This window comes from Cottoperca gobio, unplaced genomic scaffold (genome assembly GCF_900634415.1).
Source record: "Cottoperca gobio unplaced genomic scaffold, fCotGob3.1 fCotGob3_87arrow_ctg1, whole genome shotgun sequence".
NCBI lineage: Eukaryota > Metazoa > Chordata > Actinopteri > Perciformes > Bovichtidae > Cottoperca > Cottoperca gobio.
This window is the reverse complement of record NW_021167072.1, coordinates 21,817-39,772: the sequence shown is the minus strand read 5'-3', so window position 1 is coordinate 39,772 and position 17,956 is coordinate 21,817. Positions and strand designations below refer to the sequence as shown.

The 17,956-nt window shown below is 45.0% G+C and overlaps 1 protein-coding gene across 1 annotated transcript; it reads right to left on the bottom strand.

Annotated features, from left to right (window-relative positions):
* Positions 1-352: 352 nt before the first annotated feature.
* On the bottom strand, positions 353-10,849 carry LOC115006286 (zinc finger protein 271-like). Its single transcript, XM_029428422.1, has 2 exons — positions 10,147-10,849; positions 353-4,060 (listed from the first exon to the last, which is right to left on the bottom strand). Exons 1-2 carry the CDS (start codon positions 10,337-10,339, stop codon positions 1,791-1,793), a joined length of 2,463 nt encoding a protein of 820 aa, XP_029284282.1. The 5' UTR covers positions 10,340-10,849; the 3' UTR covers positions 353-1,790.
* Between the last annotated feature and the right edge of the window lie 7,107 nt (positions 10,850-17,956).

Genomic DNA, 17,956 nt, shown 5'->3' with positions numbered 1-17,956 from the left:
GTATCAGATGTGCTTTACAGAAATCTCTTCTACCACAAACTGAACAGCTGGTTTCTCTCCTGTGTGAATCCTCATGTGTCTCTTCAGACTCCTGAGACCAAATCTGTGACTTTATATCTTTCACTCATAGCAGCTGCCAGTGACTGTTTGTGGGACTTTATTATGTTAGTGAGTTGAGACCTGACTGAGGGTCTCTGGTTCAGTCGCAGCTTCAGCATCCACAAGCTTTAAGTGAACCAACAGAAGTGTAGCGGACACTGTGCTCCTGATGTTACTTATTGTATGTATTCCACCTTTTTCAATCTCTAACTGCTGATTATGTTCATATTCACTTCAATAAACTCAAACTACAGGCAGTCAACACATTGTGCTTTATTGAAAGAAAGAAAAATCTTCACAAGAACTTCTATTAGAACACAAGTGATTGTACTATCTGGGGAGAATTCACAAAGAATGGATTGCGGCCACTGATATCTTCATGAACTGTGCATCATTTACAAACCGCTCTGTCCCGTCTCAAGGTCCAGTTTACAAAAGATTTTGCGATTAGAATATTACAGCCAACACGAGCCTAAGGTTGAATGCGCTTCAGAACAATACATCGGCACCGTTGTTTTAATGCACTTTTTCTCTCATGTATAAAATAACGGTAAAAAAATGACCTGTAGTGGAGCTTAATTCATTTATTTCTCAAAACACAACTGTCAATACATCCCAAAATACAGGATTTTCATCAGACACTCTTTACAAATGTGCTTCCGTTAGCACCAACTCTGAAGATTCTAATAATTGCAGTGTAATTGCGTGTGAAACATTATCTCATTTAAACATGTGTAACTAGCACAGGAGCACCGAAACGCTCTTTGCTTGGCAGCACAGTTCAGGCTGCATTTCTTTTTGTTATTCGTGCAGGTTATAATATAATATATATTCGAGCCGCACAATCCTTTTATGAATTTTTCCCTAAGTGTGCAGTTAATGGGTTTGATCAGAAACAGTTTTCCGGATGCAAGTCAGAAAAGCAACGCTGCAACATGAGGAAGTGTTTGTTTCACTCCGTGGCATTTGGGGGAACCCGTTTTCCGGGGGTGGAGGGTACTGTACAAATGCAGGCTCATACATGAATGTTCCCGCTTACAGCGACAAAGACACAGAATAAGGATGCTCCGATTGATCTGCCGGTATCGTTGTTTTATCAGCAGCGGCCGATGTTTATATGTTGCGGCCCATTAATTTTGCGCTGGCCAAATGTTGTTGGTTATTTGCTGTCGGACTCGGAAAACGGTAAACACGGTTTCCTCTGGTTTGATTGATACATATAATTGTTTATCATCGGCATAACAACGAAAGTTTATGGAGTGGTTCTTATAATATTGTCTAAAGGAAGCATATATAAGGTGAATAGAAAAGGTCCAAGTACAGAACCTTGCGGGACTCCATAGCTAACTTTGGCTGGCACGGAGGATTCATCGTTAAAACGTACAAACTGAGATCGTTCAGATAAAAAGAACTTAAACCGGCTTAGTTTACAAATAAGTGAAAGAAAGTCGGCCGTGTGGGAGTTTCAGACTGACTGAGAAAGATCAGAATCAAAATTGTAATTTTAGAATCGTACCAACACTAATGCAGTGGGAAGGAAAAGGTCTGAGTTACATTGCGCAGGGAGAAAACATTTGATAGTAAACAAAACGTTTAAACGCACTGACGCATATTAGAGCTACGTTACAACAACAGCTACAGAAGTAAATTTGCCATTACGTTACATAATGCGGAAGGTTATCCGCAGGAGATTACTGTAAGAATTCATTTAATTTAACAGCTGGTTCTGGTCCTCCACAGTCCTCTGCATCAGCTCCTGTTTCCATGTGTTCAGTTGAGCTGCTGGCTAGAGGCTCTGCCTCTCTGCTCTCCTCAGTTTGAGTTTGATGAAGCTGTGAGGACTGAGGAACATCACATTCATGTGTTTTTACATGTCTACGCCAGGTGAATCTTTTATTACAAACACTGCAGCTGAATGGTTTCTCTCCTGTGTGGATTCTCATGTGTCCCTTTAAACCATCACTCTGTGTAAAAGATTTCTCACAAACTGAGCAGCGGAATGGTTTTGTTCCCGTGTGAGTTAAAATGTGACTTTTCAGATCTACTTTGTGACTAAATCCTCTCCCACACACAGAGCAGATATTTGGTTTCTCTCCTGTGTGGATTCTCATATGTGGTATCAGATTACCCTTACATGAAAATCTTGCATCACAAACTGAGCAACTGAATGATTTCTCGCCTGTATGAGTTCTCATGTGTGTTTGTAAATTACTTTTCTGTGTAAAAGATTTCATACACACTGAGCAACTGTATGGTTTCTCTCCTGTATGAGTTATCATGTGTAGCTTCAGATTTCCTTTCAAGACAAATCTTTTCCCACACTGAGAGCAGCTGAATAGTTTCTCTCCAGCACTACTTCTAGAATGTGTTTCCGTGTGTTCAGTTGAGCTGCTGGCTGGAGGCTCTGCCTCTCTGTTCTCCTCAGTTTGAGTATGATGAAGCTGTGAGGACTGAAGACCAACACATTTATGTATTTTGATCTGACAAGGTCGGGCAAATCTTTTGTCACAAACACTGCAGCTGAATGGTTTCTCTCCTGTGTGAGTTCTCATGTGTAGTCTCAGATGAGCCTTTACCGAAAATCTTCTATCGCAAAGACTGCAGCTGAATGGTTTCTCTCCTGTGTGAGTTCTCATGTGGTTCTGTAAAATTCCTCTCTGTGAAAAAGATTTCTTACAGACTGAGCAGCTGAATGGTTTCTCTCCTTTGTGGATTTTCTTGTGTTTCTGTAAATTTGCTCTCTGTGGAAAAGATTCCTTACAGACTGAGCAGCTGAATGGATTCTCTCCTTTGTGAATTTTCATGTGTTTCTGTAAATTTGCTTTCTGTGAAAAAGATTTCTTACAAACTGAGCAGCTGAATTCTTTCTCTCCTGTGTGAATTCTTACGTGTCTGTTCAGAGTTCCCCTGGCGCCAAAAGTTTTCCCACACTGAGAGCAGCTGAATGGTTTCTCTCCAGCACTACTTCTGGAATTACTGACGGGGACTTCTTCATTTCCCAGAGAGTTTAAACCTGACTGAGGTATTCTGATCTTCTTCCAATTCTCTGTGTCAGAAGAGTCTCCAGTTTTGTCCTCAGTATCTGTGTGTAAATGTCTCTCTGGATCTGAGTTCCCAGCTGGTTCTGGTCCTCCACAGTCCTCTCCATTAGCTCCTGTTTCCATGTGTTCAGTTGAGCTGCTGGCTGGAGGCCCTGCCTCTCTGTTCTCCTCAGTTTGAGTTTGATGAAGCTGTGAGGACTGAGGAAAATCACATTTATGTTTTATGACCTGTCGACGCCCGGCAAATCTTTTGTTACAAATACTGCAGCTGAATGGTTTCTCTCCTGTGTGGATTCTCATGTGTATCTGTAAACTTCCACTCTGTGTAAAAGATTTCTTACACACTGAGCAGCTGAAAGGTTTCTCTCCTGTGTGAGTTAAAATGTGTCTGTTCAGATTTCTCTTGTTGCCAAATCTTTTCCCACACTCAGAGCAGCTGAAGGGTTTCTCTCCAGCACTACTGATGGGGACTTCTTCATTTCCCAGAGAGCTTAAACCTGACAGAGGTTCTCTGGTCTCCTTCCAATCCTCACTGTCATCAGTGTCAGAAGAGTCTCCAGTCTTGTCCTCAGTATCTGGCTGTAAATGTGTCTCTGGATCTGAGTTCCTGGCTGGTTCTGGTCCTCCACAGTGCCCTCCACCAGCTCCTGTTTCCATGTGTTCAGTTTGTCTTTGAAGCTCTGAGGACTGAGGTTTCTCTTCATCATCTTCACTCTTCACAGGGACAGGAGTGAATGTGAACTTGGTGATATCAGCCTCCTCCAGCCCTTGAAGCTGCTCTACCTCCTGACTGATCCAGAGTTCCTCCTGTTCCTCTTTAATGTGTGGGGGGGGCTCTGGATCCTCCTGGTCCAGACTGGAGCTCCACTCCTGCTGCTCAGGGGGAACCTCTTCTCTAACCAGCAGCAGCTGCTGCACGTCTGTGGAGGGGAGAGAGACACACATTACTGACCACCACTAAACCTCAACCAATAATAATAATAATAGTGATAATAATAATAATCAGATCAAGTTTGTATCATAAATCAAGAACAAGAGTTTAAGCAAAATATCCATTAATGATGTGATGGACCTTTTTCTAAATTAGTTCATGAAGTTCAGCTGATGAACAATCAAAATGTAAACAAACTGCCTGTGCAGGTAAACGAAGGTTCAGATTTAAATGGAGGACTGTGGCTCAGATTCTGTTATCTGTTTGTAAGGTTGTGGTGATTGATGTCCTGTTTTCTTTGAGCACCATCTCCGTACGCACTAATGTTCAAATAGAGGTAATCCTTAACCCTTTAACACCGAATGTGTCGGCGACGACACATTTTGCAAGCAAAACTTTGGATGAAAATTTCAACGGTTTCTGAAAGCTGAGACTCTGCGCTTTACAGCATATATTGAGTCATTACGGTAACTTCACTTACGGCCCACCCGGAAACCCGCGAAACAGCGCCTTTGTTCTGAGCGAATACACACACACACACAGCGTTGGAGAGACACAAACAACACAGCGGAAAAATAGAGCTGGAAAACAGCGGATTTAATTCAAATGGAAGCAAGACGTTATGTAAATCAACACTTGTATTGCGTTGTTTAGAACAGTGTACCAAGTCTGTAAGGTTGTACTAGGTGTGTAATTGTACTTTATATGCGTAAATGTGCGCGTCTTCTTCAAGTAGCCTGCGTCCTAGCAGAGGCTGTGTGCAGGATCTAGCTGGAGAGGAGGAGGTGTCACCAGAGATCACGAAGTGTCACAAGAGATCACATTCAGGCCTGTAGATGGAGCTGTGGGGATGATGGATGATCTGGTGATGCTGTCAGACACAGAAGCCCCTCACCACATCACACCACAAGATGGCAGACTGAGGCAGAGCCCGATGATGGACCCCAGGTGTCCAACCCCCTCTCGATATGGGAAACCCAGCACCAGGTGACATTTATTCCCACTTTGATGCTGCAGTTTTCAAACTCCTCTCTGAATACACAAACAAGAATGCAGCCAAAAGCCTGGAGAGAGGGAGAAAGTTCATCTGGACTGAAATAACTCCAGAAGAAATCCACAGGCATGTTGCTGTACATGTCAGTTTTGGACCTGCACAAAGATGAGCAACTTTTGGTGTAAGCAAACCATCTTCCATGTGTCATTCCCTGCCACTGTCATGTCCCCAGACTGTACAGGACAGCTCATGGCCATTTGATCTAATCAAAATGAGTGACCCAGAGAAAACAGGAGCAACAGGAACAGTCACTGGCAGTACCACCAAGACCTCTGCATGTGAAGGGACACTTAGAAAGGAGAGCACTACCCTCTGTGGGGAAAAACGCCTGGACATATTTTCCATTTTATGGCCTGTTTTTGCAGATGTAAGAGTAAAAGACTCAAACCTTTTACTGGAAATAGTTGTATACATTTCAAACTTCAAATGTAACATGTTAAATCTCTTATTCATGTACAATTGCAGTGTTTTTTGTTCACTAAACTCAAATACAGCTTTTGTGTTTCACTTCATTTTAAACTGTTATTACACTATTGTTGGAAAATGGGCAAAAGCACTTACTTACAGGACATTTTCTGACCTTTTTATAGTCGAAATAAGCTAAAAAGTCCAGGCGAAAATGTTGAGGCTTTTTAGGCTTAAGTGTTAAAGGGTTAAGGATATATTAAGGATTAAAGTACTTCTCTCTGTATTTATCTTCAGTAGACTCGATTACTGTAACAGCATTTTGTTCTATAATACCTCTCTGGGAACCATCACCTTATCGTGGTGGAGAGGTTTGTGTGTCCCTATGAACCTGAGAGCTGTGTTGTCTGGAGCCTAGTGCTCCTGGTAGGGTCTCCCAAGGCAAATTGGACTCAGGTGAGGGGGCCAGACTAAGAATGGTTCAAAAACGACTTCATGAAAGAAAGGGAAAAGGAAAGGAGAGACCCTGCCCGGAGGAAGCCCGGGGCCTCCGTCTGGAGCCAGGCCCAGAGGGAGGGCCCGACAGCGAGTGCCTGGTGGCCGGGTTTGCCACGGAGCCTGGTCGGGCACAGCCCGAAGAAGCTACGTGGTGCCTCCCATCCATCCATCCTGTGGGCCCACCACTCATGGGAAAAACTGCTGGGGTCGGGTGCGCTGTCACACGGGTGGCATTGATGGTCAGGGACCTCGACGGACCAGACCCGGGCAGCAGAGGTTGGCTCTGGGAACGTGGAACGTCACCTCTCTGTGGGGGAAGGAGCTGGAACTAGTGCGGGAGGTGGATCGCTACCAGTTGGATCTGGTGGGGCTTACCTCCACGCACAGTCTTGGCTCTGGAACCGTACTCCTGGATAGGGGTTGGACTCTATTCTTCTCCGGAGTTGCCCAAGGTGTGAGGCGTCGGGCCGGGGTGGGGATACTCACTAGCCCCCGGCTGAGTGCCGCTACGTTGGAGTTTATCCCGGTGGACGAGAGGGTCGCCTCCCTACGCCTTCGGGTTATGGGGGGGAAAACTGTGACTGTTGTTTGTGCCTATGCCCCAAACCGCAGTTCTGAGTATTCAGCCTTCTTGGAGACCCTGAATGGAGCCCTGCAGGGGGCTCCAGTAGGGGACTCCGTAGTCTTGCTGGGAGACTTCAACGCACACGTGGGAAACGATGGAGACACCTGGAGAGGCGTGATTGGGAGGAAGGGCCTCCCTGATCTAAACCCGAACGGTCGTTTGTTGTTGGACTTCTGTGCTAGCCATGGAATGGCCATAACAAACACCATGTTCGAACATAAGGATGCTCATAAGTGCACGTGGTACCAGAGCACCCTAGGCCAAAGGTCAATGATCGATTTCGTAATCGTATCATCTGATCTGAGGCCGCATGTTTTGGACACTAGGGTGAAGAGAGGGGCGGAGCTGTCGACTGATCACCATCTGGTGGTGAGTTGGATCAAGGGGTGGGGGAAGACTCTGGACAGACCTGGTAAACCCAAACGGGTAGTGCGGGTGAACTGGGAACGTCTGGAGGAAGCCCCTGTCCTGGGGATCTTTAACTCACACCTCCGGCGGAGCTTTTCAGCCATCCCTGTGGAGGTTGGGGGCATTGAACCTGAGTGGGCGATGTTCAAAACCTCTATTGCTGAAGCTGCGGTGATGAGCTGTGGTCTCAAGGTCTTAGGTGCATCAAGGGGCGGTAACCCTCGAACACCGTGGTGGACCCCGGTGGTCAGGGAAGCCGTCCGACTGAAGAAGGAGTCCTTCCGGGTTATGTTATCCGGGAGGACTCCGGAAACAGTTGCAGGATATCGAAGGACTAGAAGGGCGGCAGCTTCTGCCGTGTCAGAGGCAAAGCAGCGGGTGTGGGAGAAGTTCGGAGAAGCTATGGAGAAGGACTTTCGGTCGGCACCAAGGTGCTTCTGGAAAACCATCCGGCACCTCAGGAGGGGGGAGCGAGGAACCATCCAAGCTGTGTACAGCAAGGGTGGGACCCTGCTGACTTCGACTGAGAAGGTTATCGGCCGGTGGAAGGAGGACTTTGAGGAACTCCTGAATCCGACTAACACGCCCTCTATGATTGAGGCAGAGCTGGAAGCTGATGGGGGATCATCATCAATTTCCCTGATGGAAGTCACTGAGGTAGTCAAACAACTCCACAGTGGCAAAGCCGCAGGGGTTGATGAGATCCGTCCAGAAATGCTGAAGGCTTTGGGTGTTGAGGGGCTGTCTTGGTTGACACGCCTCGTCAACATTGCGTGGAAGTCTGGGACAGTGCCTAGGGGTTGGCAGACCGGGGTGGCGGTTCCCCCATTTAAAAAGGGGGACCAGAGAGTGTGTGCCACTATAGGGGTATCACACTTCTCAGCCTCCCTGGTAAAGTCTACTCCAAGGTACTGGAAAGGAGGGTTCGGCCGGTAGTCGAACCTCTGATTGAAGAGGAACAATGCGGATTCCGTCCTGGTCGTGGAACAACAGACCAACTCTTTACTCTTGCAAGGATCCTGGAGGGGGCCTGGGAGTACGCCTATCTGGTCTACATGTGTTTTGTGGATCTGGAGAAGGCGTATGACCGGGTCCCCCGGGTGATACTGTGGGAGGTGCTGCAGGATTATGGGGTGAGGGGGTCACTTTTGAGGGCCATCCAATCCCTGTACGCCCAAAGCGAGAGTTGTGTCCGGATACTCGGCAGTAAGTCGGACTCGTTTCCCGTGAATGTTGGCCTCCGCCAGGGCTGCGCTTTATCACCAATCCTGTTCGTGATTTTCATGGATAGGATATTGAGGCGTAGTCGTGGAGGAGAGGGGTTGCAGTTCGGTGACCTGAGGATCTCATCGCTGCTCTTTGCAGATGATGTGGTCCTTATGACATCATCAGTCTGTGACCTTCAACAGTCACTGGATCGGTTCGCAGCCGAGTGTGCAGCGGTTGGGATGAGGATCAGCACCTCCAAATCTGAGGCCATGGCTCTCAGCAGGAAACCGGTGAATTGCCTACTCCGGGTAGGGAATGAGCCATTACCCCAAGTGAAGGAGTTCAAGTACCTCGGGGTCTTGTTCGCGAGTGATGGGACAATGGAGCGAGAGATTGGCCGGAGAATCGGAGCAGCGGGGGCGGTATTACAGTCACTTTACCGCACCGTTGTGACAAAAAGAGAGCTGAGCCAGAAGGCAAAGCTCTCAATATACCGGTCGATCTTCGTTCCTACCCTCACCTATGGTCATGAAGGCTGGGTCATGACCGAAAGAACGAGATCACGGGTACAAGCGGCCGAAATGGGTTTTCTCAGACGGGTGGCTGGCGTCTCCCTTAGAGATAGGGTGAGAAGCTCAGCCATCCGTGAGAGACTCGGAGTAGAGCCGCTGCTCCTTTACGTTGAAAGGAGCCAGTTGAGGTGGTTCGGGCATCTAGTAAGGATGCCACCTGGGCGCCTCCCTAGGGAGGTGTTCCAGGCACGTCCAGCTGGGAGGAGACCCCGAGGAAGACCCAGGACTCGGTGGAGAGATTATATCTCCTCACTGGCCTGGGAACGCCTCAGGATCCCCAGTCGGAGCTGGAGGATGTGGCCCAGAGAAGGGAAGATTGGGGTTCCTTAATGGAGCTGCTGCCCCCCCGACCCGATCCCGGATAAGCGGTGGACGATGGATGGATAAATGGATGGAATATCAAAGGAGTTTCACATCGGAGGTCTTTACATCGGCTTCCTGTCTGTCAAAGAATTGTCTTGAAAGCAGCACTACTGTTGGTTTATAAAGCACTGACTGTTTATTCTGATCTTCTGCTACATTATGAACCGACAGACCTCTCAGCTCACCTGGGACGGATCTGCTTTCCGTCCCAGAGTCAGAACCAAACACAGCAACGCAGCGTTCAGTTTTTATGCCTAACCCAGACCATCATCTACCACTTATCCGGGGTCGGGTCGTGGGGGCAGCAGCTCCAGTAAGGAACCCCAATCTTCCCTTCTCCGGGCTACATCCTCCAGCTCCGACTGGGGGATCCGAGGCATTCCCAGGCCAGTGAAGACATATAATTTCTCCACCTACTCCTTTACATCCTGTTGGTACTTTAATGCACACAATGCATCATATTCTATAAGATCATCATGTTTGTCTCTGTCCTGTTAGAACCACGTGTCTCTAAAAAGTCAACTTTTCATGAGTTCCTCAGAAAAAACGTTTCCAGCTTTGTGACGATGCATTTTCCAGCTGATCCAAGAGGCTTTTTAAAGACTTTATTATGTGAAGAGGAGGAGAATCTTCTCATGAAGGAACCTTCATCACAAAGAAACATGTTTAAGTGACAGGAAGGAGATAAACTGTGACGAGGAACTAAAGACATGTAGTGCAGGAACATGTCCCTCTGATGGAGGACAAGTAGAAAGTTACTGAAGTACAAGTACCTGGAGTTTGTACTGAAGTACAATCCTTGAGTAAATGTACTTCGTTACATCCCAGCAGTGCTTGTAACGGAGTATTTCAGTGCAGTATCAGTACTTTTACTTCAGTAAAGGATGTGAATACTTCCTCCAGCAGTTGAAAGTGATAATAAACCAGTAAAGTGAACAAACCTGCTCTGTGTAACCGAAGCTGAGGCTTGAGAACAGCGTCCAGTAGTTTCCGTTGTCGCTCGTTCTCCTCTTTTGAACGACACAGTTCCTCCTCGTACTCTGCTATCGTTCTTTCAAACAGCACAAATATCTCTTCAGCAGCCGCAGTTAGTCGCTGCTTCACCAACGCTCTCAGCATTTGGACTTTACACATTTTGACTGAATGTCAGAACCTTTGCTGCAGACACACTCCGTTAAAACGTTGCTGTCTCTGAAATGCGGCGCTGTGTGGCCGAGGTCCGTCTGCGTCTACTTCCAGCTAGCAAGCTAACTTCATTAGCTTCGTAGGAACCAGGAGATCATTGTGACGTTTTCAGATAAAGGGAGCAGCACAGAGTCCATTCAGACAGCTTTATCTGGACACTGTGGCTCCATGAGAAACACACTTTGCTCTCTACTCGTCTCTCCCACTAGCGCTGTGTGGCCGAGCTCCGGCTCCGTCTATTTCCCGCTAACGTTAGCACGCTACGCTAACGGAGGTGAGTCTGAGGTGAAACAGAAGGTTTCTCCTCACTTCCGGGCTCTGGCGGTTCACTCCGGTTGTATGTGATGAAGTACGGAACGGAGAGAGCAGGACTAACGGGGGAAGCGGTTCAACAAGGCCCGGGAACACAGGTCTTCAACCGGACTGAGTAGGGCTAAAGTTAGTCATGCGAGGAAGACTGCTTCCGGTATCAATCCTCCTTCAAAATAAAAGGTTAATAAATACAAACGGATGTTTTTTGCAAACAATATGTTCTGTAATTATTATACAATGCTCTCATGTTATGAAATGAATTCTCATAAGTAATAAGTTGGACAAATTAATCATCTTGTTGATAGCGCTGCAGCCTCACTGCGAATAACACTCCACTCTGTCGCTCCTCTAAAGAACAAGATCATAAAACAGGAAAAGAAAGCTCCATGGCTTAATTTACAAATCCGCAAACTAAAACAAAAGTAAATGGCATTCCACTAAATTGGAAGAATCTCGTTTAGTCTGGTTAGATCTTAAAACGTATAAGAAGGCTCTCCGTAATGCCAGAGCAGCTTATTACTCTTCCTTAATAGAAGAACATAAGAACAACCCCAGGTTTCTGTTCAGCACTGAGGCTGACAGAGAGCCACAGCTCTACAGAGCCTTCTGTTCCTATATCTCTCAGTAGTGACGACTTCATGAGCTTCTTTAACCATAAAATTATAATTATTAGAGACAAAATTGATCTCCTCCTGCCCTCAATTGGTAATGACTTAACTTCAACCTCCGGAACCTTAAAAACATCTGTAACTCCTGAAATATATCTAGACTGTTTTACTCCAATCAACCTTAACCAACGAACGTCAACAATCTCATCGTCTAAGCATCAACCTGTCTTTTAGACCCGATTCTAACTAAACCGTTTAAAGAAGTTTTACCCTTAATCAACACCTCGTTATTAAATATGATCAAACTGTCTCTATTATCTGGCTACGTACCACAATCCTTTAAAGTAGCTGTAATAAAACCACTTCTTAAAAAGCCTGGTCTTGATCCAGAGGTTTTAGCCAACTATAGGCCGATATCTAACCTTCCCTTTCTCGCTAAGATCCTTGAGAAAGCCGTCGCAAAACAGTTGTGTGATTTTTTACATAAGTTTTTTTTGAGGTTTTTCAATCTGGATTTAGAGTTCATCATAGCACAGAGACGGCACTGGTGAAAGTTACCAATGACCTTCTGTTGGCATCAGACAAAGGACTTGTCTCTGTTCTTGTCTTGTTAGACCTCAGTGCTGCTTTCCACACTGTTGATCAGGACATTCTACTACAGAGACTGGAACATTGTGTTGGCATAAAAGGAACCGCACTAAGCTGGTTCAAGTCCTATTTATCTGAGCGATCTCAATTTGTGTGTTTTAACGATAAATCCTCCATGACAGCCAAAGTCAGTCTTGCCGTTCCGCAGGGTTCTGTACTTGGACCGATTCTATTCACCTTATATATGCTTCCTTTGGGCAATATTATAAGGAACCACTCTATAAACTTTCATTGTTATGCGGATGATACTCAATTAAACCAGACGAAACCAATAACTTGGCTAAACTTCAAGCCTTAAAGATATAAAAACTTGGATGTCTAGCAACCTTTTGATGTTAAACACAGACAAAACTGAAGTTATTATACTTGGCCCTAAAGACCTCTGAAACGCATTTTCTGTAACGGTACGATCAAGACAGAAGGGAGGTGGGACTCAATTGCACGACACAGAGGCAGATAAATGTTGAATGGAACTGGTCTTTACTGAAAACTTTGCAGTTGCTATGGTACACGCATAGACAGTTGAACATACAAAGTATCAAGGGGTAATCCAGGAGCAGAGTCGGGTCACGGAAACAGGTTTGGTACACGGGCAGATCCTCAGCGTAACAGCACAGCAGACAAGGATCAGGCAAGGGCAGAATCGAGTCACGGAAACAAGGTCGAGGAAGCCAGGGAATCAAACGCTTGGGAAACAGGAAGACGGTACTAATGCTGGAACTCTTGACATCGAAGTACGAAGACAAACTGGCAACGAGAGACAAACAAAACAGACTCTATATACACACTAAGAAGTGAGAGGGAACGAGACACAGGTGAGGACACTAACGAACAGATTGGGAACACCTGGGGGTATGAAGTAGAAACAACAGAGAACAGGTCATTAACAAAATAAAACAGGAAGTACAAACACAACACAAAACATCTAACGAACAGGCCGAGACCTAATATTTTCTAATGACATAGAAGCTCTGGATGGCATTAACTTGGCCTCCAGCACCACTGTAAGGAATCTTGGCGTCATCTTTGATCAAGATCTGTCTTTTAACTCCCACATAAAAAAAATCTCAAGGACTGCCTTCTTTCATCTACGTAACATTGCAAAAATAAGACACATCCTCAAAATGATGCAGAAAAACTAGTTTGTGCATTTGTTACTTCAAGGCTGGATTACTGCAACTCATTGTTATCAGGTTGTCCCAAAACGTCGCTTAAGACTCTTCAGTTGATCCAAAATGCAGCGAACAAGGAAACGGGATCATATTACTCCTGTATTAGCTGCTCTGCACTGGCTCCCGGCAAAATACAGAATAGAATTCAAAATCCTTCTCCTGACTTACAAAGCAATTAATGGTCAGGCTCCAGCATATCTTAAAGATCTCATAGTACCTTATAAACCAACTAGAGCATTGCGCTCCCAGACTGCAGGGTTACTTGTAGTTCCTAGAGTCTCTAAGAGTACAATGGGAGCCAGAGCCTTCAGCTATCAAGCTCCTCTCCAGTGGAACCAGCTTCCAGTTTGTGTTCGGGAGGCAGACATACTCTCCACATTTAAGAGTAAGCTAAAGACTTTCCTTTTTGATAAAGCTTATAGTTAGGGCTGGCTCAGGTTTGCCCTGTATCAGCCCCTAGTTATGCTGTTATAGGCTTAGACTGCCGGGGGACACCTCCCTGCTCTCCTCCTCTTCCTCTCTCCTCCCCTCCCTCCCTTCTTCTCCCTCTCTATCTGTATGCATTTATGTAAATGTATGTTACTAACTCATCATCTGGGGTATCATCCCCGGAGTTTCTGTGTCTCATGTGGCAGGTTGCCACTGATAAAGTTTATGTCAAGATCAGGAATTGTGGTTGCGCCTGCTGCCCTGGTCCTGCTGGACACCGGGAAGCCTTTTTGACATTTTCCTGGATTCATCCAAACTTTCTCTTTTTCAACAAAACACAATTTCTGTCAAATGTTGTATTTGTACTATGTTGTTTATCCTGTACACACGACATCTATTGCACGTCTGTCCGTCCTGGGAGAGCGATCCCTCCTCAGTTGCTCTCCCTGAGGTTTCTTCCATTTTTCCCCCTTTAATTATGGGGTTTCTTTTAGGAAGTTTTTCCTTGTGCGATGCAAGGGTCTAAGGACAGAGGGTCTAAGGACAGAGGGTCTGAGGACAGAGGGTGTAAGGACAGAGGGTCAGAGGACGGAGGGTCTAAGGACGGAGGGTCTAAGGACGGAGGGTCTAAGGACAGAGGGTCTAAGGAGAGAGGATGTCGTATCCTGTACAGTCTGTAAACACTGAGACAAATGTATAATTTGTGATATTGGGCTATATAAATAAATTTGATTTGATTTGATAAATATCTTCTTTTACATACTTAAGAGGAAATTATCAATAATTAAGGTTATTGTTTAAAGGATGTTATTAACAATTATCCTTTTTTCTTGTTGAAGCTGATATCGTCTGCTATATGTTGTGTACATCCCGTGTGTTTGCGTGTAGAGCGTTGCGCTGTGCTCCCGGTAGTTCTCTGTAGTGTTTATATGCTGATGATAAATGTGATACGTTGACTTGGTTGCTGTAGTTTGTTTATCTGGTGATGTTTTGACAGATTTGATCAGATTTTACATGATAATATGATTTACTTTTATAAGCTCTGCATGTTCTGCATATTGATCTGTTTTGGGCATATTTACAACATAGGACAGTGAATATTCTCTGACACTGCCCCTTTTCTCTTTTATACTTAAAAAAGGCAACACAAGAGCTGCTTCATTCACTCCACGTGTTTCTGTTTTCTCCTTGAAAAGATATCACCCCATCATGTGCAAAACATTAAAGACATTTAACATTCATTAAAAGACTTCTCCATGATGTGAGCCGGAGTCCCTGAGGACGGCCCAGCTTGTGGCTGAATGCTTCAGAAACAACGTGTTTGCAGCTGAAAAGTCATAAATGTATGTATATACCCGTCCCTTATGTGTTTACGTTTACATTGGTGGCTGAGAGCTGTTAAGATATGGGCAGAGTCCGGCAAAACATTTCACTTATTTTGAAATTCCAATGTTGACAGGTATGCTCTCCACTGACCAGGAAGAGCAACAACTCATTCGAATGTCATTCAACAATTGTAGGATGACATCAAGTGACCTACAGAAAGAATGGCAAACGGCAGCTGGAGTGAAGTGCACGGCGAGGACGGTTCCAACAGGATCCATCCAAACTTTCTCTTTTTCAACACAACATCATTTCTGTCAAATGTTGTATTTGTACTATGTTGTTTATCATGTACACACGACATCTATTGCACGTCTGTCCGTCAGTCCCGTCACTTTGTCCCGGGGCAGTTTAATTTTGTACACATTTAGATACTTCCTCGAATATGTATTTTCCCGTGGTTGTGCAATGCATTGATTTAATTACCAAAACCGGCGGGCCAGTTCTGATAGACATGATATTCTCACGGGCCGGATATAATTGTGGCCTAGAGTTTGACACCCGTGCAGTAAACACTGAAACGTGCACATAAATAACATAAGCGTTTAGTTTATTTAATAAAAGAGCACCTGTTCAATGTGAAAAGTGAGAATTCAGGAGGGGCGGGATTCCGTTGGGAGGGGGGGGGGACAGACAATGGTAGGGGAAACACTGATAGCGCTTTTAGTACTTGGAGACGTGATATACTTAAAACTCAATTTTATTAAATATATAGCTCTCAAGGGAATACATTTAAAAATATTTGGCTTTTATGGCTCTCCCAGCCAAAAAGGTTCCTGACCCCTGAACTATGGGAAAGGGAGGGTGTTTTTGAAGAATGAGAAAACTAATGGTGTCTAGTGGTTAATGATAAAAGAAAAAGTCGATGTCGGCAGGAGGGTCTCAGACACACAAAGAAGGCGTAACGATAAGATAAAGAAACTGTATAAAGAAAGAGGTTTGACATTTGTAAAGTCATGTCACTCCATGGAGCAACTGGTGTTTGCTGTACTGTGTTGATTCTTCAGTAAACTCTTGTTCTATTGGAACTCCTTTGACTCTGTTGATTTTTTGAAAGCAATACAGAAGTGTTGTTATAGTGTGAAGATCTTCAGGGATCTTCTCCCACAGAGGCATCGATGAAAAGCTGAACAAGCTTGGCGCCATTTTAGTTTTTAAACATTCCGTTACCATGGATGTATTAGACCGGCAACAGTAAAAAGATCACTTCTGGATCTTCTCCGTCAATAGAATATATAAGTATATATATCTATATATACACATTGACTCATATCCTGATGTCTTGCTGCGGAGCCTCAATAAAGGAGGTAACAATAACAACATTTATAAGCAGCCCCAGACTTCACTGAAACTGTAGTTGGTATTGTAGCTTTATTCCATTCACATAAGCAACATTTTTGCACACAACATATATGAAAATTATTTTTGTATAAATGCAAACTACCAACAGTTACACAAGTTTAACTTATTTGCTTTTACAACAATAAACCATCAGAAAAACAAAGCTAGAATAGATATGCACAACCAACGAAAGCATCTTACCATAAAGTTCAAGAGGAAACGCTTTCAGTTTAAACTCCAACAGCTCAACGATTTGTCCGTTAATCAATTTGTTGATTGACTGAAAATGTATTGAAAACTATTTTGATGGTTAAAGTAATTTTCTATGTAAAAACATTTTGGGATTCCAGCTTCACAAATGTGACTATTTGTTGCTTTGAATAATGTTAATTTATTAGTAATAATGTCATGGTTTGGACTAAATAGTTTCTCACTATTTTTACAAAGCAAACAATCAATATATTAATGCAGTCATAGTCTAAACCAGGGGTGCCCACACTTTTTTGGCTTGAGAGCTACTTTTAAAATGACCAGGTCCAAGTGATCTACCTGTATAAAAAATGCTGCGACGGGGGGGTGCGCTCTCTGAGGTTCGTGCGACGGGGGGGGTGCTGGTGCGTAGTTCACTCCTTTCCTTTCCTCCGCTCTGTCTCCGACTGTAGGTGTGTGCGCACGTGTGGGAGCGAAACAGTGGAGGAGGGGATGGGGCGCGGGGTTCCGTTGGGGGAATATATATATATCCCACCCTGCAGAAATCTCTAAATGGCTGCTACATGAGAATGCTGCGTGTGGTACTTGGCATCAACAAGGATGAGCATGTCACCAACACGCACTTGTATGGGGGGGGGGGGGCGCTAAGGGTGGGCGAGAAAACAGCGGTCACGAGAATGAGGCTGGCAGGTCACTGCCAGAGACACTAAGAGCTGCCAGCCAGCAAACTTGTGCTGTGTGAGCCAACACACGGGCACCGATCACGAGGGCGTCCCGCAATAACATACGTGGATGTACTCAGGAAAGATGCGGGAGCAAAAAATACTGGCGAGCTAGCCAGATGCATGGAGGATCGGTATGACTGGAAGCACCGATGGAGGGCCCGTCTGAGGACGGTTGATGAGGTTTAAGAGACTCCGTCACATCTGCGTCGATCCGATCAGGAATCTGATTACAGTCTTTGTTTCCTCGCCAACGTGGAAATCAAGAGTGTCCTCCATTCAGTCCAGCAGGTGCTGATGAACCTAAAGATTAACGATAACCACTAAAGACGAAAGAAACATGAGGCCAAATACAACAGACACATGAACAGGATTATGTAAATAAATAGGAAACTAACAACTGGTTCACTTAAATGAACAGACAAAAACTGATTAACCGAAAAACAGCAGTCTGTCAGAGCACACGGCTCCTCCTCCCTGTGTGTGTGCTGTAATTAGCATGTCTTATCTCTATCTTCTGGACGTTGGGAGCTAAATGTCATCTCATGAGTTGCTCCAGGGAGACTGTCCCTGTAGTTAGTTCACTGTAAGTCGCTCTGGCTAAGAGCGTCTGCTAAATGACCTGTAATGTAATCTGTAATGTAATGTGAAGCTCGTCTCTGATTGGATGATCACACTGAAGAAAACACACAGCTGGTTTTCTTCAAAGTCCAAATGTGTAATGAAGTAAATTAGATCACC